The sequence below is a fragment of the Zalophus californianus genome, chromosome 2 (genome assembly GCF_009762305.2).
Source record: "Zalophus californianus isolate mZalCal1 chromosome 2, mZalCal1.pri.v2, whole genome shotgun sequence".
Taxonomy (NCBI): domain Eukaryota; kingdom Metazoa; phylum Chordata; class Mammalia; order Carnivora; family Otariidae; genus Zalophus; species Zalophus californianus.
The window spans coordinates 174,554,766-174,581,126 of NC_045596.1; the positions used below are offsets into that span (position 1 = coordinate 174,554,766).

At 35.9% G+C, this 26,361-nt stretch overlaps 1 protein-coding gene across 7 annotated transcripts in view; it reads right to left on the minus strand.

Annotated features, from left to right (window-relative positions):
• Positions 1 to 26,361, minus strand: part of WRN (WRN RecQ like helicase) — a 147,912-nt gene that overhangs the window by 14,739 nt on the left and 106,812 nt on the right. For 6 of the 7 annotated variants that reach the window (XM_027598934.2, XM_027598932.2, XM_027598935.2 and 3 more), the window contains 9 exons: positions 19,017 to 19,193; positions 18,845 to 18,939; positions 17,493 to 17,544; positions 16,647 to 16,723; positions 12,278 to 12,353; positions 11,936 to 12,048; positions 9,747 to 9,861; positions 5,371 to 5,502; positions 2,775 to 2,937 (listed from right to left, as the gene is read on the minus strand). In XM_027598934.2, the coding sequence (XP_027454735.1) occupies positions 2,775 to 2,937; positions 5,371 to 5,502; positions 9,747 to 9,861; positions 11,936 to 12,048; positions 12,278 to 12,353; positions 16,647 to 16,723; positions 17,493 to 17,544; positions 18,845 to 18,939; positions 19,017 to 19,193 (1,000 nt within the window). The remainder of the gene's footprint in view (positions 1 to 2,774; positions 2,938 to 5,370; positions 5,503 to 9,746; positions 9,862 to 11,935; positions 12,049 to 12,277; positions 12,354 to 16,646; positions 16,724 to 17,492; positions 17,545 to 18,844; positions 18,940 to 19,016; positions 19,194 to 26,361) is intronic. The other variant, XM_027598933.2, reaches the window with a different exon arrangement.

A 26,361-nucleotide genomic window follows, 5' to 3' on the forward strand; every position in this document is an offset into this window, starting at 1 on the left:
TTTTATGTCACTCAAGAATATTTGCCCAAGAATTCTTCAGTACTTGGGAAAAAAAGGTAATTATAACCAGCCTGAATTATTAAAGTTCTAAGGTTCTATAAAGTTCAGTTTTGAAATCTCCCTTCTTATATGCTTATTTATTAACTTCTTATTTTCTTCATTAGCTACTGAAAAGGACAGAGTATAAAAGTACTCATATTTAGAGGGTATTTTTAAGAAGCCATAGGATCTTACCATCTACTTCCTCACTCATCATCATTATAATCACCATCACTGCCACCACCACCAACTATAAAATACTTACAAGTGCCAGAGCATTCTGTGCAGTAGCTAATTATTTCTCACAATTCTGTAAGAAAAGGCAATATTATCCTGCCCTCTTTTAGAGATAAGGAAACATAGGCTTGGGGAGATTGGGCAATCTGCCCAAGGTCACATAGCTTTGAAGTGGTACAGCCTATATCTAAATAAACCAGCTGTTCCCAGAGCCTCTGCTCTTACTGACCAGGATAACATATCCATCAGTATTCAGGATTTAAGGAAGACAGCCAGTAATAGTCAATAGGGGAAAAAGAAAAAAAAGGAAAAAAGCTGCACAAACTCAGAGAATACTGCCTGCTATACAACAGCTCATCAAAAGACATAGATTTCTTATGTATGTCCTGAGAGATTATACATACATAAAGGAAAAAAATAATACCACAAGTAAAATCAATATGGCTTCTGAGCCTTTGACTTTCTCTAAAATACTATTTTACTTTGCGGTAGAGAAAGAGAGGTTTTATATCATCACAATTCTAACCCTACAAAATAATCACTGTTTTCCCTTCTCTGCCTTAATTTCTAGTTAGGTGACTGCTGGAGTTAGAAAGACTGGAATGGGACCAGGACAGCTGCTTAGCTTTCTCATTAGAGGACTCACAGCTCAGTTACCTTGGATGTTTTATCACAGTCCAGACAACGGCCCTAAGGTTCAGATTTAGAAACCTAATTTAACTTTAACAGATCCACATTAACCATGTTCACAGATTGTCAATTCACGGACTTACAATTATGAATTTACAATTATCACACAGATAAGTATCCAGATTAGCATGACTAGTGCATACTTTCTCTATAGGCAGAGCTACATGAGAAATCAAATTGTAACCAGAAGGCGAGGAAATGATACAGAAGCAGAATTAGTTGTTATTTTCCTCAAATAAGATCTTGGCATAACTTATCAATAGGCCCTTACTATACTTGAAGTCTCATTGGCCAGGATTAGAAATTGTATATTTCTTTCTTTCAAATAATTAGCAGTATGACTTTAATACAGTTTAATAAAAAGAAAACATTTTAGGGGCATCTGGCTGGCTGAGTTAGGAGAGCATGGGACTCCTGAGTTGTGAGTTTGAGCCCCACAGAGAGATTGGGCAGAGAGATTACAGAGAAAGAAAGAAAAAAAGGAAGAAAGAAATTTGAATAAATAAGTAAATAATATTTTAAGAAAAAAAAAAGAAAAAAATCTTAGTTCCCTGAGAATAATTTAGATGACCACTGCCCAGATTTGTCCCTGTCTTTTTTTCCTGTGCTTCCACAGTTGACCACTGGAACTCATGAAGGTGTTCTTTCTTTAGACTTCAGTCAAGTCTTCCTGAAGCCTAGAATTAATGCTTTTTTAATATGTTTTTTTAAAGATTTTCTTTATATATTTAGAGAGAGAGTACAAGCAGGGGAAGCAAAAGGAAAGGGAGAGAGACTCTCAAGCAGACTCAGTGCTGAGCACAGAGTCCAACTAGGGGCTCAAGCTCATGACCCTGAAATCATGACCTGAGCCGAAATCAAGAGTCGGCCACCTAACGGATGACCCAGCTCCCTGGGGAGCCACCCAGGTGCCCAATGCTGACTTTTAAGGTGACTTTAATATTTTTGTTCTGACCAATTTAGTAGAGTATTGATTGTACTTTCAGAGGTTGATCTTATTTCCCTTATTTCTAAATTTCTAGGGGAACCGCCTAGTTGTTCCCAAGTGAGAAAGAATTTTAGTTAATAAAAATTTAAGTATTTGCATTGCAGTTCCTGAGATAAGGCTTTTTGTATGTCTACTGCTCTGTCCTAGGAGCTTGAAAATTTATTGAGTCATAACACATCTAGTTTGTACATTTATGGGGAAAAAAATCCTCCGAGGTACCTCATCCTTAATTCTGTAAAAAATAGATAAATCTAAAACTTTCTGCAGGGCAGGCAAAGGGGCTCAATCTACATGAGCACAGCTGAGGTTCTGCAGCAAAGTGACAAAAGGAAGTCCTTCTACAAGGGGGCCGAGAGACAAAGGACCATCCCTTCAACACCACAGCTACTGAGACCACTGACTGTCCTGGTTAGGAAGACTACTTACGTGAGGCCAATGACAAGGAATCCATAAAACTTAGGGGAAAATGAGAAATCAGTAAGCTATGGGAAATGAATATGGAAAAAAAATGTGTTTTATTCGAGAGGCGAGGTAGAAATTAGAAAAGGATGAAAGCCCATTGTTTGGGGATGGGAGTGGAAAGCTGAAAAGGAAAACAAGAATTTCTCAGACTCAGACTTTCCTTTGATAATGGGAAGAAAGACTGTTTTTCAAAAACAATATAAAAAGCTTTACAAAAGTAAACTTTACAAAAGTAAAGTTTCCATCACAGCATAAGGGGTTAATGCTAGTAAAGTGAAAAAACTAGTGGATTGTTTACTTCCTCTGGGTTCAATGACTCAAGCCCTTAAGGCTGCAGACTAGCGTCAGAGCAGATCACCTGAGTTGATGGGAGGGTTTCGGATAACATCAGCAATAATCTTCTGAACCTCTGGAGTCAGGCCTGCTTGTTCCATATCAAGCGGGCAGCCAGCTTTCACCGCTTGGGTTAAGTGCATCCCAACTGCTGTGAGAGGCATTTTCCTGTCCTCCGCTATACTTATCTAGAGAAACAGGAGCAAAACCACCAGTGAGGTCTTAAAAGTTTGCACTGTACCATATGTAAATAAAATGTCCAAAACCTTCAGGTAGTCAGTGTTCACTGAGAAATAAACAATGCACTGAACCTTCACTTAAAATTTTCATTTTTACTATTTCTTTAAAACCATCCACGTTATAGATCTCCACAGGTTCTACCTTTTATACTTCCTACCGTGAATAAAACAAAATCATCCTAGCTTTAGCTAAGAACTAAATCCTCAACCCTCTGTAATTGTTCACTTTAAAAACCTATTAGTGGCAGAGAGTAATCATTCTGTGTTAAGTCTAGTAACTGCCACAGCCTTTTGAAAATACAGTAAATTGTAATCCAATATTCCATATAATTGAACTAACACATGGTACTTTAGTTATGTGAATTTCTAAGAAGACAAATCCTAAAATGCTTAGTGATAATGTAAGGCTTCAGATGCATTCTATAAAAGGTTCTTGAGAAAACCTTAGCAGGGTATTTTACATTGGCTCTATTCATAAAATAATAACCACAATTTAGCAAGGGCTGCCATCTCTTGCTTAGCATTAAACTTAACATGAATTGTTTTAAATTTAGGATAGTGTTACATATTTATGCAGCTTTTTAAACAAATGTAGCTCCAAATCCATTTAAGATGTTTATTAGTTAAAACATTCTTTTAAACACTCAGAAAGTTTACTCAGCTCTAAATTATTTCATGATACTCTCTTTTAATATACCTTGGAAGTCTGAATTTGGACTGTATTTATGTGAATGTTGTACTTTCACAGAACAGAGCATTTAAAGCCAATATTTTCAGCCTTCAAAGGTAGGTTTTAAGTTACTTTCATTAATTGTCTACCCTTTTCCACTACAGAGTATGCACCATGTGTGCAAAATATCAGAGTTATTTGATACTAGGCATCAAATTACCTAGAGCTAATTGTATTATTGCTCCTGATTAATTAGTCCTTAGGCATGTTTAATTTTGTGGTTAACTGGCACAGACCCTCTTAGACCCTTGGGAGGAAAAGATAATTATACCATGATATTACACATTAATATACAAAAAAATAATAGCAAAAGATATCAATGAAAATATACCACTCCACATTTTTAACCATGAATATATCATTTAATACACGAAACCACATACCATGGCTGAGTATTAGAATGTACTTTACTCAGAAAATTTGGAGGCTATACGAAATTTTCTTAGTACTGTATTCAGTTATACCATGTATATATGGTCAAATTATGTAGTTATAAGCATAGTTAACACATACATGTAAGTTACTATTTAAATAAGAAACTGAACTTAAAATTTCTACTTATCATGTAATTCACTTCAAAACTAGTACAATGGAATTATTCGGTTTCTTCTGTAATGGCTTTTGTACTTTTAATTTCAGAAATTTGTTTAATTAGAACATTAAGTGATGAAAACAAGCTATAAACTGGTTTTCTTATTTATACTGGATTTTAACCAGAATAAGAAGTATAATATAACCTAGTTGAACAGAGACACAGAGAACAGGAAAAGCAGGCACTGGACCATAGAGCCTTTTCCAAATCAATTTAATGACAGAGAGGATAGGAATTCAAATTAGTTAAACCTAGATGGAAGCCTAATTCTGTCCCTATTCCACTAAGATGTACTCTTCATTTTGTATATTAAAAAAACCTCAACAGCCTTAAGGACTGAGGCCAGAACAGTGAAGAAACATTAAGTGTGGCCATTTTCACAGTAATTAAGATTTTTTTTTCAAAGACCATCAGGCATGGTTTAAAAAATAGAATAATAATAAAAGCAAAAAAATTAAAAATAAAATAAAAAATAGAATAATAGTAGAGGATCTAGAGTGAAAAGCAAGCTGTTTTTTAAAAACTTATTTCCAGTTTCTTGGACATCCTTCCAGAGACAGTCTATGCATTTTTGTACACATACACAAAAATATGTTAATATATAAGCATGTATATATACAAAAACACATTTATGTTTTTCATACTGCTCTCTGACTTCCCTTTCTTTACTCTAATGTACCTTGGAGATTATTTCTTATCAGTACATATGCTAATAGGTTTTAAACTATTAATCCCAGTTAAAAAAAGAAAAATAGAGTCTTAAAATACAGCTGCTCTAATATCCCTAAGCTGTAAATATGTTCAACAGTACTCTGATACAACCTCTACAAAATAACCATGGCCAAAGTACACTTACTCTTTTTAATTAATTGACAAAGGCAGGCATGGCAGAAAAAAAAATGACGTTAGTCTAAGATTAAATATAAAATGAAACAACATAAAATACTGCAAGATTAGAAGAAATTTATCCCAAGTCACAACTTTATTATTTGAAAAGCTGATAAAACACATGTTTAGATAAATGTGAAAATCCCCTGTAACTTGGAAGTAAAACACTTACCAAAGACATCTTCTTTTCTTGGAATAAATAATATGTGATGGCCACAGACTGTGAAAGGCAGCATACTTCATTTTTTACCACCACACTGTTCCTTTGTTCTTCCTGAAGTTTTGTCCTTGAAAAGAGGTCTGTCTACAAAATTTTAAATGTAACACAAATGATCAATAATAATAGCAATATAATGATAGAAGTATCAGTATGATTGGTAGGCATGAGGGAAAAAAACACACAAATAAAACTTCTAAGGAACAGTCAAAAATTCCCTTTTTATGAGGAGCTGAAAAAGGTTGTTTTTGTTTTTACATATTGATCTAAAAAGGTAAAATAAGGCTGGAGGGAATAAGTTTTTAAATAAAATATTTGTAACAGTTATACATGGTTATAAAACTAGAAATCTCTAGTATCACCTTTAGCCAATAAAGAGGGAATAAAAAATGAACTATAATGTTGACCACTCTGACTCTAAATTAGTCCCTTAATCTCTGGAAGTGAATACTGAATGAATGAATAAGCCGAATTAATACTCAGTTTAGGTACCACAGTCACAAATTCTGCTAACATTTCATAAGCAAATATATCATCACTATATTTGTATAGTTTAAAAAGATACATAAAAACTGTGGCTCTAAACTTGAAGCATTATGTAAATTCTTAAATATGGTTCCTTAGGAGACGTTTAAAAGAGAAAAGGTGGAGAAAGGATTGAAAAATGAGATTAATAAAGAAATACTGGAATTTTTTAAAAGCCTGAAATAAAGGTAAAGACCAAGCGAGAGTTATGACAGAATTATACGATGTATGATTCGCAAAGATGTATGAATAGTTTCCTCCATGCCAATTTACCTTTCAAAACATAAGCACCAATACTAAATTAAAAGAATTAAATCCAACAGAACTTGGCTTATTGTAACCCACAGCAATCCATTTCTACCCTAAATAAGTAAGTGAGTCTGTAGATTAGTTCCGATACCTGGGACAATGCAGTTTGGTGAATGGAGAAACCAGACAATACTATGAGACCTGAAGTCATTGTTTCCAGGCACCTCTAGATTTTCAAGGAAGAATGTTTTTTATTAAATCAAGTGTTTCTATCTAAGACCTTAACACTGTCAAATCTGGCCCTAAATTCCTAGAAATGCTTAAAATCAGAATCCATTAGCCCGATTCCTCAGTCTGTCAGTATAGACTATATAGCTGGAGGCAACAATGGACACCCCACTACCAAGGTCTTAGAAATGTGACCACTGTGAATTATACTGGCAGATCCATGAAGATTTTATTACTTATGGGACAAAATCATGATGTCATCTGTAAACGTGAGACTAAAGGGTTTAGGAACATCCGAAACACTAAGCGAAGTACCATGAGGGCAGTAATCTCAAGAAGGAAGGGCTAGAATGTGATTCCAATTAAGCAAAAGTCTAATCAAATCATGCTCTATGTAGATAAAAGACTATAAGAACAGAGAGTGATCAATTATGGAAACATAAATAGGAAAGGCAGAAGGACCAAAGTAGGCAATATCTATGCAAGAACTGTTCAGATGAGAAGACGTCTTGGCTAACTAGATTTGAATATTACAGTTTCCCTGGCAAGTAATGTAGGACAATGCCTAATCTGCCAGCAAGGCAGATTGATATCAGATTGCCAACTGATAGCAAGGATAACTTTGCCTTGATGCTGACAGACTACTTCTGACACTATCAGAATTCCCCCTGTGATATTCCAGGCTTGCTAAGCAACTGTCAGATAAGCCGGCTTCCCATATACCTTCTTCTTCAATAGGAGAGGAGAACACACTGGTTGGGTCAGGTGAAACTTCCCACTCACATTTCTCACTATAAATTAATGAATTTGCATTCCAAAGTAACCATTTATATTTCCATATGCACACATGTATACATAAAACCAAGGTCACAGAGAAGGATAATGCAAATCTACTCCCCAATACAACTAACTATTCTGTGACAAGACGTATCAGATTTTTAAAGTGGGATCCAAATGTGCCTGTCCAAAGTTTACAGGAGATTCTTAGAAGTGAAAACAACCTCTTAATACTGCCTTCCATATTTTTAACTCTTCCAACTTTTTATACCCACCCCTTGTCTTTTATCTTTCTTTTTTTAAAAAGAATTATTTATTTATTTGAGAGACAGAGTGTGTGTGAGCAGGGGAAGGGGCAAAAGGAAGGAAGAGAGAGAATCCCAAGCAGACACCCTGCTGAGTGCAGAACCCAACACGGGGTTTGATCCCAGGACGCCAAGATCATGACCTGAGCCAAAATCAAGAGTCAAATGTTTAACTGACTCAGCCACCCAGGCATCCCTCTCTTTTGTCTTTCTAATTCAGCCACTGTTTCCTTAATATGGGGAAGGAAAGTATCCTTTCCATTGTATAGGTGAGGAAATGGAAACCCAAAGAAGTTAAAGAACACATTTAGAGTCAGGCTCCCTGCTCAGTGGGGAGTCTGCTTGTCCCTCTCCCCCCTCATTCTCTCTCTCTAATAAACAAAATCTTTAAAAAGAAAAGGGGGAGGGTGCCTGGGTGGTTCAGTCAGTTAAGCATCTGCCTTCAGCTCAGGTCATGATCTCAGGGTCCTGGGGTTAAGCACCGCCCCCCAGCTCCCTGCTCAGCAGGGAGTCTGCTTCTCCCTCTCTCTCTGTCCCTCCCCCCAGCCTCTCTCAAATAAATAAAATCTTTAAAACACACACACACAAAAAAACATTTGGCTTCTCCAGGTAGACTATGGTGGAATTAAATTCCTGATTCCCTGTCTGAGTCCAGTAGACTTTCTACCACCTCACAATGCCTCACCTTCTATACTGGAGTACACAAAGTAATAGAGTCTGCATGTGGAGTTTAAAGAAAGAAACCGAAAGGATCCTTCTGGAAATAGCCATTTATAGTGGAGCAAGGAGTAATAAAAGGATAGGAAGAAAACGCTATTAAGACTAAAGAGAAGAACACGTATTCTACTTAATATCAAAAGATAGCACGACTGGAAGGAGAGGGTAATTAGGGAATAAAATAAATAATACAAAAAAGAAAGTGGCTGGGCTCTGTGCCAACTGATAGCAAGGATAACTTTGCAGCTCTAATTTCTATCTCCATTTGAAAGTAAATTAATCTCTCAACCTAAAACATAGTACTTTTTCAAATTTAAAAGCAAAATCGCTCAACAGAAAGATACGAGCAGCCTGGACAACTACTTAAGTATCATCTTAAAAATTAGGTAATTAACATCTTTTTGTAGGTGGTTTACTATAGGAGCAACCTGAATCGATCTTCTAAGTGTGCAGTGTGGAAATGAAAATACAGTTGACCCTTGAACAAAACAGTTTGAACTGGCCAGATCCACTTATATGCAGATTTTTTTTCAATAACTACAGTACAGTGCTATAAATGTATTTTCTCTTCCTTATGACTTTGATTTGCTTTGTTTCAAGTTTTTATTTAAATTCCAGTTAGTTAACATATAGTGTAATATTGGTTTCAGGGACAGAACTTAGTGATTCATCACTTACATACAACACCCAGTGCTCATCACAAAAGTGCCCTCCTTAATAGCCATGACCCATCTAGCCCAACCCCCCACCCACCTCCCCTTCATCAACTCCTTATGATTTTTTTTTAAGATTTATTTATTTATTTGAGAGAGAGAGTACGTATAAGAGGGGGAGAGGGGCAGAGGGAGAGAGAGATTCTCAAGCAGATTCCTGGCTGAGCATGGAGCCCAACTCAGAGCTTGATCTCATGACCCTCAGATCATGACCGGAGCTGAAATAAGAGTTGGACACTCAACCAACTGAGCCACCCAGGCATCCCTCCCTTATGATTTTCTTAACATCTTCTCTTCTCTAGCTTACTTTATTCTAAGAATATAGTATACAGGGGCACCTGGGTGGCTCAGTCAGTTAAGATCTGCCTTTGGCTCAGGTCATGATCTCAGGGTTCTGGTATGGAGCCCCACATCAGGCTCCCTGTTGAGTAAGGAGTCTGCTTCTCCCCCTCCCTTTGCCCCTCCCCCCACCCCCGTTTGTGCTCTCTCTCTTTCTCTCTCTCTCTCAAGTAAATAAATAAAATCTTTAAAAAGAAAAGAATACAGTAAATAAAACATATAACATACAAAATATGTGTTAATCAACTGTATGTGTTCTCAGTAAGGCTTCCAGTCAACAGTAGGCTATCAGTAGTTAGGTTTTGGGGGAGTCAAAAGTTATACATGGATTTTTGACCATGTGGGGGTCAGCGCCCCTAACCTGTCACACTGTTCAAGGGTCAACTGTAAAGGGAGAAAATGTTGCTTTTGAAAGGTGTTTTGAAATCATCAGAAAATGTTTACTCTCTCACAGTTCCTGCAAACCACAGTATTTTACCTGAATGCTATTTATTTGACAGAAATGTTTGATGACTTCCAACAGAGAGGTCAACATATTAGCTTTGCCTTCAGACACACCATCGATCCTTTTCACATTTTCAAATGTAGTAGGTCTGTCATTTAAAAAAATTAAAAAATCAAGAAACCATTAAAACATTATCACTCCAGCAACATAGCTGATGTTTAGCTTCATATTAACACTCAATAAACATACACTTTTCCAACAACCAAAAATAATGTGTAATACAAGTAATGATGTCTCTCTTTGCTTTCTACCATTTAAAGATTTATTATTTTAGCAATTTATGAATAAAAACACCACCATCATTATCACCACAAAAACACAGTACTAACTGGTAAACAGGCCATTAGCATGAAGAAACAGGCTAATGTTCTACTCTATTACTGAACTTATCACTATTATTTTTACAGATATAAAAAAACTATAAGGTTCTGAGGACAACCAACAGGCTAAGAAACTCAAAAGAAAATCTAATTCATTACTTACAAAGTATTTACCTATAATAATAAACTTGCTAACTACTTTAGGCTTCTAACTCAGTATTTCTTATTGCGTCCAGTATCCAAGAGACTGTATGATGTCTACTTTCTAAAAATCTGCCAATCTAATTATTACTCCTTTTCCTTTAAATTCTCTTCACTAAATACTAAAATGTGGTTTTTGAATATTTACTTTTAATAATCATTTTAAAATATAAGCACTATATTATTAAAATTTCTACACTAAAGTAACATCTTTTGGATGAAATTTAATGACAAATACAATTTTTTAAAAGAAAATATAAAAAATACAATTACCAAACAACTGTTCCTTTTTTTTAAAGACAGAAATTTTTTTGAAAGATTTTATTTATTTATTTACTTTTATTTATCAGAGAGAGAGAGCATAAGCAGGGGGAGTGGCAGGCAAAGGGAGAAACAGGCTCCTCACTGAGCAAAGAGACCGATACAGGACTCATGGGATCATGACCTGAGCTGAAGGCAGATGCTTAACCCACTGAGCCACCCAGGCGTCCCTCAAACAACTGTTCTTTGGAAATAATTTCTTCTAAATATTTATTGACCACCTCATGCTTATTAGGCATTGTGCCAGGTGCTTTGGAAGACACAAAATGATGAGGAAAACAGTATCTTTATTCACAGAGTTTAAAATCTGGAATATATAACACGTGTATACCAATAATAACAAAAAATAACTAAAGCATTATGTGAGAAGTGTCATAAAGCATCTTCTAAATTTACATTTTAAAGTCCTTTATGAATTCCAGAGAGAGGAATTACTTTGCTGCTAAGAACATGAAAGACTTCATGGATAAATTAATAAAGGCAGATCTTGAAGGATTTCCTAGCAGGAGTTTTGGGGAATCAAGGAAACTACAAGGCAGAAGCAACACTGTAAATAAACACATGGAATTTGAAAGGGGGTCTTCAACAAATGGTCAGATAAACCACTCAAAATTCTGTGACATGGGTGTAAAAGTATGTTTAAGTCCATAAATGGAGGGCCCTAAATTATAAGCTAAAGAAGTTAAGACAGTGGGGAACTAGTTAAGCAGAAGTACGACACGAGAAAGAAAGACTGATTTGGTCTCATGTATCAGATGAAACAGAGATGGAGAGATGAAAGAAAGATTAACTAGTTAAGAGGCTTTGGCAATAGTCCAGGAGCAATGGTCTGAACTAACAGGGTGTCACAAAAAAGGGAGAGGACGGCATATACAGACACGTAAGAAACACTGAAATGAAAAGTCTCAAAACTATTTAAGTAAGAGTAAGACGGGGATCCATGTTAGAGGAGTGAAAATACCACCAGGGGGTTTAAACATGTGTCACTGAGAATATGAAGGTATGAATTGACAAAAATAAGAAATTCAGAAAGAAGAGTTTTGGTAGTTGCACTAAATGCATGCATGGAGGGTTTGTGGATAATGAGTTAGATTTTATATATACTGCATGTGGTGGCTGCAAACACCTGGTTTCCGTTCATGTGGAGATGCGGGACTGCAGCTCAATGGAGAGATGGTGGGCAGTAGCATGGGAGACTGAGGAGTCACCTCACAGACAGGGCACCTGGACCCCAAGTCGTACTGTCACTGAACAATCTACGTTACAAATCTATTACGTTAGAAGGAAATAAGTTAGAACATATACAGACAGACAGCTTACCTCATTCTGGCCATATCCAACAGTATTTTATTTGTTGCCAGAAGAGCTGGAGGGACATCCATTTTATTGGCATGTTTCTGCCTGGCTTCAACCAATTTGCCATATAACATAGTCTGAACAAAGAACAAAGAAACAACTCAACGTTTGTTTGTTTTTTTTTTAATGTACTTAGAAAAATCCAGTCCTTCATTTTTAGAGCTTCAGCTATTACATTTTCCCTTAGGATGAAAAATTAACTGTACCTCAGACTCATAGCTAAAGAAAAATTTTTAAAATACTGGCAACAAAATTTTAAGCATGCATATAATCCTTTCAAATTCTGCCTTTTCACAAAAGCCATACCTGAGCCTCCTGCTCTTGAGCTGAAATAACAGGTTCTGAGGACTTGTAAGATTTTCCTGGTGAATGTACCGTGATGCTAAAATATTTAAAAGAAAATAAATAATAAAGGTTTTTCTTTCTCCAAGTTCACTTTTTATATCACCCCCAAAATGAGATTATTGTTCCAAGTCACTAGTAACATTAACTCTTCATAATACCAGTAAAATAACTGTGATTTATAATAGAGCCTAGATTTTAAACAATTTCAATCAAATGCATTCATTACAATGGTAAAGTTAAAACTGTAATTTGAATTCATCAAAATTGAGTATACTTAAAAACAGCATTTGCCCCGTCCTTGTCCTCAACCAAATTCTCTGAAATACTCCTTATCTGTAACTGAAGACAACTTTTTTTGACCAAGAGAGATACAATCTATGAATCTTTACTGTGACATCACTAATTTTTGGTTGTTGAGGAACATTAGCATGGGATTAATCAAACTGGTCACAATTTTCTTCAAAATCAAACAAAAATAAGCCAAAGGGAATAATTTCTCTTTTGACTCCACAAAAGAAAGATTAAAAAACATGCAATTAGCAAACAACATGGAAGGTGCTAGGCAGCAAACTAGACAGAAAACCAATTTCTACAACAAGCATTTCTCATTGATAAATTAATTATAAAGATGAAAAGATATAAAAATGAAATTGTATGGAGTGGCCTATATAAGAGATGCCAAATTTAAATAAAGCCCTCTGTTGGTAAGGAAAGGGGGGAACATGTTTGATAGTTAAGAAAGCTTTATAAATTTCTCTGCTGCAAGAATTCAAAATCTATAGTGTAAAAGAAGATTTTCACAATTATCAAATCCTATCACTAAAATAAGGAGATTTAAACCTGAGAAAAAATAACTCCAAAGAATTAGTAATATCAGGTTACTCAAGATCATTATAAATTTGTTTTAAAATATCTTGGTATTTATAAAAGTCTTTATACTAATGTACTGCTTGCAGAATGGTATTTTAAGTTATTTCACAAATAAATTTTATTATCATATATACTGGCAAAATATGGGTAATACAGCCCTGAAGCAGAAATATACATGGAAAACATTTAATAATAAATGTTTTGCCAATGAATGCTATTACAAGTGCACAGAAGAAAAGTCCAAAATAACTATAATGAGTATCATCAAAAAGTGGAGATGTTGGGGGCGCCTGGGTGACACAGTCGGTTAAATGTCCAACTCTTGGTTTTGGCTCAGGTTGTGAACTCAGGGTCGTGGGATCAAGCCCTGCATCGGGCTCTGCACTCTGCTAGAGTTTCTCTCTCCCTCTCCCTCTGCCCCTCCCTGCCTCATGCTCTCTAATAAATAAATAAATCTTTTGAAAAAAAAAAAAGTGGAGATGTTCTACCCATGAAACAAGAAAAGATTGCTATGTTAAAGAAAGAAGAAATGGAACATTTAGAAATAGTTCTTAGAAATTAAGATTTCAATAACTAAAATTAAAATCTTACTAGATGGAAGGGAATATAAAGCCAAGGAATCCAAGAGAGTAAACAAACAAAAAGAAATTGAAAACAAGAGAAAAGAAAAATGAGTAATAAGAATGCTAAAAACCAAGCTAAGAAAACAAAAAAGACAATTACTAACATCAAGGAAAATTAAAGTAGTGGTGGCCATAGCCACAGTTTGGCTTAGTAGTATACAATATTTGTGTTAAGACAAATTGTTAATATGACCAAAACTTGAAATATAATTCTGTTTTGGTCAAGGGGGGGAACTGAAGGAAGGGAAATGGGGGAATGGCATATGGGAGATAAGCCCTAATCTACCATTATAGGTCAACAAAAAAACTTCTAAAACTGATAGGTCCAAAAATAGTAATCTAAGCATGTCACTTAGAAATATGGAGGCAGGGGCACCTGGGTGGCTCAGTCTGTTAAGCGTCTGACTCTTGATTTTGGCTCAGGTCATGATCTCAGGGTCATGAGATCGAGCCCCAGGACAGGCTCCGTGCTCAGCGGGAAGTCTGCTTGAGATTCTCTCTCTCCCCCTTCTTCTGCCCCTCCCCTCCTTAAAAACATGGAGGCAAATATCAGTGAGCCCAGCTGATAAAGATTTGAGGATGACCACTTCTACAGAACAGAGCAAAGTGGGTTTGGGAAGGTTGTGAACTGGCTTGTTTTGTTATATGCCATTAAGTACCAACTGACTTTTAAAACCATGTACATGAATTATTTTAATGAAAATTCAAATGAACTTCAAAATAAGAGTTACTGATGTGTAAGCATCTTTCTCACTCCTACACACTAAGCCCATATATTAAAAGTAATTTCTGGGTGACTCCACAGGTATGTCAACCCCGGTATGTCTATCACTAAACTCCTCAACCCCTAAATATCCAACCTCTCAAACCTGTGTTCCTCTTAAGTTGCCAGTGAAGGGAACCTGCGATCAGACACAAACCTGTGTCGTGTTCAAGTTCTCCACTTTCCTTAGCCCACCTGTCTTTTCAATCACTGAGTCCTAACAATTCTAGCTTCTAAATATCTTACAGTTCTGTTTCCTTCCATGCCCACTGCCACTTCCCTCGTCTAAGTTCCCACCTTCTCTTGTGAATGCTACTGCAATAGCCTCCTTATTTGTGTCTCTACACTCTGATCCTCCCCGCTTCCATTCCCTCCACAGCCAGAGTCACCGACCAAGGGTTGGCACAGTAGGGTGCACAGGGCAAACCTGTCTGTTCTGGTAAGGCTTGTAAGCTAAGGATGGTTTCTTACATTTTAAACAGTTAAAAAAAAATTAAAAGAACATTTTGTGACATGTGAAAATTATATGAAATTCAAATTTCAGGGTCCATAAATAAAGTTTTATTGGAACACAGCCACACTCATTTCTTTACATATCAACTATGGCTGCTTTAAGGCTACAAGAGCAAAGTTAGACAGGACCACATAGCCTTCAGAGCCTGAATTATTTACTGTCTGATCCTTGATGGAAATGTCAACCTCTGTTCTCAATCATAAATTTGATGTCACTGTCCTACTGAAAATCCTTCCTTAGCTCCCAACTCAAATGCCTTTATGATCAAGTTGAGGGCTTGACAGGAACTGGATATTCTGGACCCTATTTAATTCTCAGTCTTAAATTTTCACCATCCCCCCTGCTTCCCTCTACCAGGTAATTGCTAGGACTGTTGAGTTCCTTGATCATATCACACCCTCTCTTGCTTTCAGGTTTTAATATGTGGACCATTCCTCTGCTCAGAGAACTTCCCTCACGTCACTGAACTTCTACCTAACCCTCAAGTGTCATTTCCAAAGTGTGTTTCCAAAGTGCTACAACCCTGGATTGTAATTTTATGTTCCCCTACCTGTATATCCCACTAGAGTATAAACCCTGGGAGGGCCAGTGACTATATCTCTATTTTTCCCCACCAAATCCCACTGCCTAGAGTAATACCTGGCACAAAGATGTTCAGCAAAAACACAATAAATGTTTAAATGAAGAAATGCTGCAGCATACTGAACGGATATCTTGTTTTATATACTCCTTAACCCTTTTGTTTATACACTGTAATTAATTACCCCATATCCAAACAAAAAGAAATTGTTTTGAGTGAGAGACTGCTATTATGGTAAATGTTTCTGTCAGATCCAAAATAGTATTATCTAAGTGAGAAATCCACTAGAAAGTAACAGTATCAGAGCCCCACATTAACTTACATTCACCTGATATGTATATAAACAAAGTCCATTCAATAATCTGTATATACATCCTGACAAGTTTTTCAAATTCTCCATCTTTAGACCTTCTGTAATTCTGTACATTCTCCACACTTTCACTAAGTCTGCAAGTCAAATATTAAGCTCCAAAGTACAACAGGTACCTTTGCTATTTCTACCAACTCTAATATCTACCATTTTATGCTGCCATAAAATATATTTTATATGGCCTTGGAATACATATTTTATACATATGTAATGGGTGTTTAGATGCTAGAGGTTGATGAATATAGATTTGAAAGTCAGCTCTGCCATATGTTAACTTCTTAACTTCAACTTGAAAATGGGAATAAATAATAGTAGCTAACTCATAGATTGTTGTAACAATTAAATGAGATATTACAAATAAAATACTTAGCATTCAGCATACAGCTTGGCAAACAATAATACCCAAGAAGTATTAGCTATTAAATTAACATTAATACTAGCATTTTATAGGTCTTCTTTAATAATTATAATACTGGAGGCTGATGTTTTAACTTTAACTTCCTTCTGCCAATGAAATAGCCCAACATCTGATAGACCTTTCTCTTTAGGAAAGAAAGAAAAAAGGTGTTGATACAGTAAACACAGAAAATAAACATTTCGAACTCTGTACCTTTCTTTAGGAACGTTTCTCCCAGGAGAAATTTTATCAGATCCTTTATAAGAGTACATCTTCTCCAAGTTAGGCTGCTTTTAAACATATAAAGGTCCATTATAAAAAATCAGAAGTTTCAAAAACTTTCAAATACAAAAAAAAAAATAATAATAAGATACAAAAATCTCACAATGACAATTTTTCCTCTGATTAACCAAGTCATCAAATAAAAGTCATCACCTGAAAATAGCTCTTGGATTATTAACTTCTAGGATTCTAAAGGCAGTTAGAAATGTCATGTCCTATTTCTTCCAAATCTATAGAGAATATCTGATCAAAATAATTATTTGAGGCACAGCAGATGCCAAAGGTATAAAGTGATTCAGTTAAATTCTGCATACTTTAATAAAACAGAAAAACTCTACCAAAAAATTTAATTCAGCACATTTTCCTATTACTCCAGTGTTCCAATTAGCTGAAGTCTGCCTGTGGGTCTTTAATCTGTAATTGTTATCTAATATCCAGAACCAAAGCTAGAAGGTATGCGTACATACCTGTGTGTGCGTGTGCGTACAGCTTTAATGAGAACGTTTAGGAGTCATGCTTATTTTTTCTATCAATTATGTGTATCATAATGTATAAAAAAAACTCCAGGCCAAATGAGTTATAAAGTAGGCTTTAAAAAAATTAAAATGAGTTACTTTCTCAAATATTTTTAACTGTCTTATTAGCCCCAGAAATCACATACTGCATATTTTATTCTGTTCACATCACTACTCTTTCCAAAGTTTATATTTTGTTACACATGGCATTTCATTCAATAAAAAAAGGAATCAATAAGAACCACCTCTTTGACAAACCAACCTTCGTCTCCGTGGTTAATTCAGTTGGTACTTGATTAGAGGAATGCTGTTCACTGCCAGGTGGTACAGTTTTAGAACAAAAAAATAATAAAATTAAATTATCTCAAATGCTAAAATGTAATTATCTAATTATCTAATATCACGCATCCACTCTCAGAAACACAGATGAGGTTCTATTACTGTTTTAAAACTGAGATTTATTTATTTATTTACTTTTAAAGATTTTATTTATTTGACATTGAGAGACAGTGAGAGGGAACACAAGCAAAGGGAGTGGCAGAGGGAGAAGCAGGCTCCCCACTGAGCAGGGAGCCTGATGTGGGACTCGATCTCAGGACCCTGGGATCATGACCTGAGCTGAAGGCAGACGTTTGACTGAGCACCTCAGGCACCCCAAAACTGAGATTTTTTTTAAATTAAATTTTTTTTTTTAGAACAAGCTCTGGAAAGTGCTTTTTAAACTCTTTAAAGTTTAAAGCTTGGGGCGCCTGGGTGGCTCAGTTGTTAAGCGTCTGCCTTCGGCTCAGGTCATGGTCCCAGGGTCCTGGGATCGAGCCCCGCATCGGGCTCCCTGCTCAGCGCGAGGCCTGCTTCTCCCTCTCCCACTCCCCCTGCTTGTGTTCCCTCTCTTGCTGTCTCTTTCCCTGTCAAATAAATAAATAAAATCTTTAAATAAATAAATAAAATGTAAAAAAATAAAGTTTAAAGATCTTTAGAGTTTTTTAAGTTTAAAAGAAAAACTGATAACCTAATGCACAATTATAGGGATTACCGTCAACAATACTGTATTATAAACTTCAAGGTTGTGAAGAGACTAGGTTGTTCTCAACACAGAAATGATAATTATGTGACATGATAAAGGTATTAGCTAAGCCACTGTAGTAATCATATTACAATACATAAATCTATCACACCGACATGTTGTACACTTCAAACTTACACAATGTTATATGTCAATTATATCTCAATTTTTTAAAAAAGGAAAAAAAAACATAAATGATCGATAACAGGTAAGGTACGAAAAAGAAGGCAACAAGTGTATTCCCCTCCCACCTTCTACACATAAGAAGGAAATATGATATACGGCTTCTTCAACATTGATCCCAGTGCTGCTGCTTTAATCAATGGTAAAGTAGCTTTCTAAATACTATACTGAACTACTTCCTATCAATCAAGAAAATGTTCTAAGATTTTTCTTTCACCCACCAATTCCCACCTTCAAATTAGCTAAAAGAGGTATGCAAAGCAATCTTTACTCATTTTGTCTTTGTGGTGCCTGTGAATTGGTATATTTGACATTTCAACAACAAAAAACCAGAAGTTAAAAAAAAAAAACAAAACTGGAAAATGAACCTTGGTAGAAGAAACACCCTCGGACACAATTCATTAGTCTGAAGGATAAGTTTCTTAGAAAACTCTGTACTGGTTTCATGAAGCCAACATCTGCCCTATTGAACACAAGAAGAATCTTTTAATACATAGTGAGAAAAATTAAGTCAAACAGGTAGGCATCTACACTGCTTACCTTTTCTGTAAGAGTGCAAATCCTTACAAATTTGTGTTTCCCAGGAACAGGAACTTCTACCAAGAATCCCTCAGCCATGAGCTGGTGGGACAAAGCTTTCCACCAACTCTCCGTTTGATCCTTGCCACTGCCAAATAAACTGTGTCTGCGATACTGATCGGCAAGTCGCTGGGAATTCTGAAATTAGGAAGAAAATCAGTATCTAATAATGCTTTCTTTAGTTAAACAGGATAAGTAAAATAGAACTGTCTGTTCCTTTTTTTGGATTTAACACTAAATTTCAGCTTTAAATACCTACAAAATTTATGCCCATCCTGCTTGTTCTGAGTACTTAAGTCATATAAATAAATATATGACCAAAATAGTGTTCCTTTCCTGTGTGAAATAATGGCAGGTAATTTCACATATAATCCACATGCATTTTCCAATGCCTAACGTTGGATAGGTTTGGAATAGTTAACCTAGGCTATTTAGACCTTTTATTAACATACATTACCGTCCTTAACCATTTCTGATTTAGCTGCTTTACGGAGATATTCTAGGAAAAGCAAGTGTATGCTATACAGATGCAGTTTTTGAGATTTTTTTTTTTTTCCTAAGTGAAGGGAGGATTCCAGTGGGAGGCTCTGCCAGGGCATCACATTCTGGCAATGCTGGGGGAGCTAGTCTGTCACGTGCAACTCTCTTGTCCTCTGATGGAGAGGACTCCCCCCACCTTCACTCTCTGTAAAGTACTTTTCCATTCACTGTGCCCTCTAACCACCTCCTTCACTTACCCTACACATTTAAGTACTACCTTTAAATGTCTATAGTTTTCTATGAACATAAGGCTTTATGGAAAGTTGCTCCTGTCTAATGTATTTGTGGTGAATACAGCAGATGGTCATTCAAGGGTCATGCGGACCTTCCCCCACTGTAACTTCTTTTACTGTAGAATCTGCGAAGTTACAAATAATGTTTCTCAAAATCCCTTTCAGCTCAGGTTCTGGGTACGTTTTAAGAGGCATTTTTACATGACATCTCTAAGCAGGAAACGAGGTAAGACTACTCTGTAGCTATTCTTGCAGGTTTGCAATGATTGTGGAGGTGTCTGCTTCTTATGAGAAAGTGTTAGCCAAGAACCCAACATACAACTACTAGCTTCCTAAGTATCAGAAGGCATCCACTTTTTGGATACAGATTATAGCAAGTGCAGGGTGGTTACCGGAGCAAGCAGAAGGGGAACCTCCCTGCTTGTTACAGCTCCCTGTTCAGTGCACTGTGGGGTCTGGTGCTGTAGCAGCAGCTTCCCAAACTGACAGATAGCTTCTTGTCACAGAAGAGGCAGCAGGTCTCATGACTGACTATTTTACAGTACAGTCTGTAAGTTTTTTAATGCCCAGTAATAAATGGCTTTCTGTTTAAACTGTCTGGAGTGATTATGAGCAAATATAAATTCTGTATTTTAGGTTACACTTATATTTCAAAAACATTCATCCCTTGAATATGTCAAGAGGTTATTGTATTCTAAAACTTTAAATATAAAATGTAATCTAAAATTTTTGAAACAGCCACAGGCCGTCAGTCAACATTTTTACATTTCACCTATATTCCATGAAGGTTTAATAATCAATGCATATAATATATATACAATGGAATATTATGCAGTCATCAAAAGGAATAAAATCTTGCCCTTTGCAATGACGTGGATGGAACTGGAGAGTGTTATGGCTGAGCAAAATAAGTCAATCAGAGAAAGACATGTATCGTATGACCTCACTGATATGAGGAATTTTTAATCTCAGGAAACAAACTGAGTGTTGCTGGAGTGGTGGGGGGGTGGGAGGGATGGGGTGGCTGGGTGATAGACATTGGGGAGGGTATGTGCTATGGTGAGCACTGTGAATTGTGCAAGACTGTTGAGTCACAGACCTGTACCTCTGAAACAAATAATACATTATATGTTAAAAAAAAGAAAAAGAAGAAGATAGCAGGAGGGGAAGAATGAAGGGGGGGAATCAAGGGGGAGATGAACTATGAGAGACTATGGACTCTGAAAAACAAACTGAGGGTTCTAGAGGGGAAGGAGGGTGGGGGATGGGTTAGCCTGGTGACGGGTATTAAAGAGGGCACATTCTGCATGGAGCACTGGGTGTTATGCACAAACAATGAATCATGGAACACTACATCAAGAACTAATGATGTAATGTATGGTGATTAACCAACATAATAAAAAAATAATCAACGCATATAAAAATCCAGGGATCAAAATCAAAACAATTCATAGGATGAGTTCCAGCAGACATAACTCAACAGACATAACTCAAGCACTAGAGGGTTCTCTATTACGAATGTATTTATCATTTTGGAACGCTGAAACATGAATAAAAGTGAAAGAGCCTTGGGATGTCTGGTCATGATCCCAGGGTCCTGGGATTGAGGCCCGCTTCGGGCTCCCTGCTCAGTGGGGAGACTGTTTTCCCTCTCCCACTCCCCCTACTTGTGCTTGCCCTCTTTCTCTCTTTTCTTTCTGTCAAATAAATAAATAAAATCCTAAAACAAACAAACAAAAAAAAGGGAAAAAGCCTAAATAAAGCTGATCCCTCACACAAAGGAAACCTATGCTGCCTTTAGATTAAAGTGGAACAAATTCCCAGCAGAGATACTTCAGTGCCTAGAAACTGAGTTTAACATATAGGCTTCTGATAGGTTAGTTAACAGTCTATAACATACATTCTATTTATCTTAAAAATAAAAATAGAAATAGAATTATTTTTATTAAAATGGCTAAGTAATAAGCTTTAGTATCATGGTGATTATATTTACCAAAATTTTATTAGAACAAGATTTAGAGAAATAGAAACACCCAGGTACAACACGGTACCTTTTTCCTTGTTAACAATCCCTACCTAGCCAACTGTCTTTGGGTTGACTTGAAAAGAATGCTTAAAATCAAACACCAGAGAATTTCAGAGCTAGAAGAACATTGGAGCTCTTTGATCTACGTGGTTATTTTTTACTCATATTGCTAACAAAGAATCAGAGGCTCAAAGATGTTAAGTGGTAGCCTAAGGTCCTAGAGCTAGGAGTAGAACACAGGCCTCCAGAGTACTAGTTCTAATCTTTTATTACTATGTATCATGCGAATACACACACAAATATACATATGCAACACATACATATACAACATAGATACTACATATACATATCCCACATATACATATACATATATATATACACACATACACATTGTTTGTAGTTAGTACAGTAAGACTACCTGGATTCAAGTCACACCTCTGGTACTTACTACCTTTTTGACTGGGCAAGTTACTTAACTTACCTGGGCTTCTATTTCCTCAGCTGTTACACAAGTATTAACAAAAGTTTTCTATCTCTTGGGGATGTTGTGAAGATTGAGTAACCAAGACAGAGCCTGGCTCAGTAACACTAACTTTCTTTTTATTAGTTAACAGCTGATCCTTTAACCTGAATTCCCTAATCTAAAAGAAAAAACATTACAGGGGCACCTAGGTGGCTCAGTCGGTTAAGTGTTGACTCTTGATTTCTGCTCAGGTCATGAACTCAGGGTCATGAGATTGAGCCTTGGCGGTGGGTGTAGAGCCTACTTAAGATTCTCTCTCTCTCTCTCTCTCTCTCTCTCTCTCTCTCTCTCTCTCTCCCCCTCTGCCCCTCCCTCCCACATAAGCACATGCACGTGTGCACTCTCTCTCTAATAAATAAATAAATCTTTAAAAAAATAAAAGAAAAACCACTACTTAGTATCTAGTCAGATTTCCCTGTAACACTGGTAATGGTTCTCTACATCACTGGGGGCTTACCCTTGTAGTAGGAGATTCTATTGCTTGCAAACTAGTAACACCAAAGGTATTGAATTGCCTAACTGGTACTTATTAGCAATCTCAACACTAAAATTATTCTTCTAGCCTTTCCTTTCATAAGAAAAAAACAAACAAACCCCACAAAACCTAAAGGGAATGAACGCATTTACTAGTATGAAGCAATGAGATTTTTTTCTAATCAGCAGGGAATAATTGTCCTTCCCCTCATGATCAATAATTGCAAATACTATATACTGTGTGAATAAATTTATACTGTCTTGTTTCCATGCCCAGAAAGCTGCTGTAGAGAATACAGGGATTTGGGCATTGATTTTAAGGAAGGCACATGTTACAGATCCACTCCTTATCAATCTCATTCATTCTAGTATCTCCAGATCATTCAATCTAAAAATAAAAATGCAAAACTGCACGTGAACAGCATAATGAAAACAAAGGGCATTAGACCAGTAGTCAGGAAAGCTGCTTGCTTACCCTGATTCTGGCACAAAGTAGTATGACCTAGGCAGGTCCTCCAACTTTCAGGGATTCAGTATCAACCACTGTCGAATAAAGTGATAGAGATAAATAGTCTTTTCGCTCTAGGAGTCTACACCTCCATGGGACACACTCAAAAAGGGAAATTATCTCATTCTTTTCTTTTAAAAATCAGGTTGGGAAAATAAGGAGCACCAAACTGGCATATCAAGGAATATGGAAACCTACTAACTGATGGATAAGTGTTAAAATAAAGAGAGCAGACTGGCTAGAACCCACGACCCAAAGTATCACTTTCTGATAAAAGCAAAAATCTCTGAACCTCTATCTAATAGAGAAAACAAATAAATCTGCCACTTGTCTGAAGTAACTTCTCTAAAAATCACAATTGTTTTGTGTGGTAATTCTTTCTGCTAGGAATGTAACACTCCCCTCTACCTTTCTTCCCTCATTCCATCTCTGAATGCCAAAATCTACTGTGTCTCCCACAAAAAAGAAAGCTCCAGTGATACTGATAGAATCACAAAGACTTCTCTAATTTCCTGGCTATTAACAAGTACTCTCTCCAGAACTTATATTTATTCTTATGTACTTTACCTCTTTCAATGCTACACTATACTATTTCATCCCAAGTAACACCTTCCATACTAGAGGATGAGTTTCATCTAAGTCAGGCTTTGGATTCCCCACAAAACATAGTGCCTTACACACACACACACACACACACACACACACACACACACACACAAAAGATGTTTAATAACTAGTGGAAAAAATTGGTATGAGCTCTAACTCTCAAGTTTATTTATTTTTCAAATTTTATTTATTTATTTGACAGACAGACATACATACATAGTGAGAGAGGGAACACAAGCAGGAGGAGTGGGAGAGGGAGAAGCAGGCTTCCCGCTGAGCAGGGAGCCCGATGCAGGGCTGGATCCCAGGACCCTAGGATCATGACCCGAGCCAAAGGCAGATGCTTAACGACTGAGCCACCCAGGCGTCCCAACTCTCAAGTTTTAAATATCTATATTCTTAAAGTGTGAAACAAGCCCACAGTTTCTGTTTACATTTTAACTTCTTTTCTTTTGCCTCTTTCCTACAAGCCAAAGAAGCTCACAGCTACCCCTTCAGGGCTTAACAAAGTCACTTCTGGAGCTTTATTCTAAGTGCAAAATAAAATCAAAAGATAAAAAAAATAATTATCTCTTTGAATATATTTCAATCAGACAAAATAGCTTATCCAGAAAATTAAAGGGATAACCCTCTCCTGTTCAATACTTGGAAAATTATAAAGGGTGATTAAAACCACCAGTAGTTTTCTAGTCTGCCCATAGTCAAAGCATCTTTTATCAAAAGTATTACCTAATTCTGGAGCCATTGACAAGACTTAACACTTTGATAATATGATCAGGAATGAGGTTTCCCTTGACGTCCTGGATGCAAATTAAGTACCGTGTTTCTGTTTTCTAATCCAGAAAATGATAATTGCATACCCTACCACTCATTCATACAGGCTGTTTAAAAATATTTATGTGGTGAGCTACTTAGACAGCTAAACCAAAGTTTCTTAGGCAACATTTCTACTATTTAATTTCTAACTAAACTTGTGCTATTTAAAAACAAAATTTTAAACTTCATTCACAAATAGCTGGATGGGCTGCATAACTATTTATACTATTAGAAAAATCTTGTATAAGAAAGGAGAATCACATGCTGCTTAAATTATATTTCTTATATATATGTACAAATATTATCTCTTTAAAACTGTTTTCAGTTTAATATATTTATCATCTTACAGATCAAAATTATCTACAAAGATATCAATTTTCCCTAAATTAGTTAAGGTGGACGATTTACTAAATTCCTAAAGGAATCACAATTATAATTTTTAAAACAATATCCCAATAGATACCAAGATCACTGAAATGGAAGGGGAAAGAAATTACCTTATTTTCCCTGTAGTTAATGCCTACAAATTTCTGTTAAGTGGTACTTTTTGAAAAGTTTTACACCCTTATCTAGCAAGGGTAGTATAAAATTTCACAAAGAATAAACTTCTTAATTTGAAGACTCCCAGAAGGGACTGTCAGTATAAGCGGTCTGACTTGGCTTTCAAATAATAGGTGAAATCTGATCCCTCTTGTGGCCAGTTCAAGTTGTGTAGGAGCCCACTTACACTTATTTGTTGATACTGGATACTGCTGGCTTATACCAAATTAAAACAAGGATAATTTTTATAAATTACACATGCAATTGGGATACACAGGTTTTGAAGATGATAGAGACAGAAGAAATTTTCATAGCTCTCGATTAAACTTAAATCTATCCCTTAAAAAAGATACTAGCCAAAAAAAAAAAAAAAAAAAAAGATAGCACCACTCAGCAGCTAAAACCAAGTTCCTTAACTTGGAACACTACTTAAATAATTAATTAATAGTGGCAACACTATTAAATTTCTAATCAAACTGGTGATTTAAAAACAAAATTATAGCGGGGCTGGGGGAAAAAAGCCCAAAAAATAAAAATGCACACTATTTTAAACTCCATTCAGAATCTAAAAACATCACTACCTGAAAAGTTAACATGTTTTCAATACTTCATTAAAAATATTTCACAAGTAACTTAACATGTCCCTTTCTAAACAAGATAAAAACTCAGAAAATATTTACATGAAGCATTCAAGTATTTAACAAATAAATGCTTACCAAATTATTTTTTAAATTCTACATATAAAGTGAGAATATTAATCTCTACTTTTAAGTATATTTTTAATAAATATATATATTTGTGAAGCATTCTACCTCCCACTTTGGTTTATTCAACTAATAGCAATGCATAATACTTGGCTCTCCTTTACAGACTTCTAAACCAGGAATAAAATCATATGAATAAAAGGACTATAGACTGTAAGGGTCATGACTTACTCAAAGTGTACTTGCAAATGTTAGCATAATTCTGGAATGCTAATCATTAAAAAAAATAAAAAAGTAGCTGAATTGGCTATCACTATTTATTCAATGGTAAAGCCA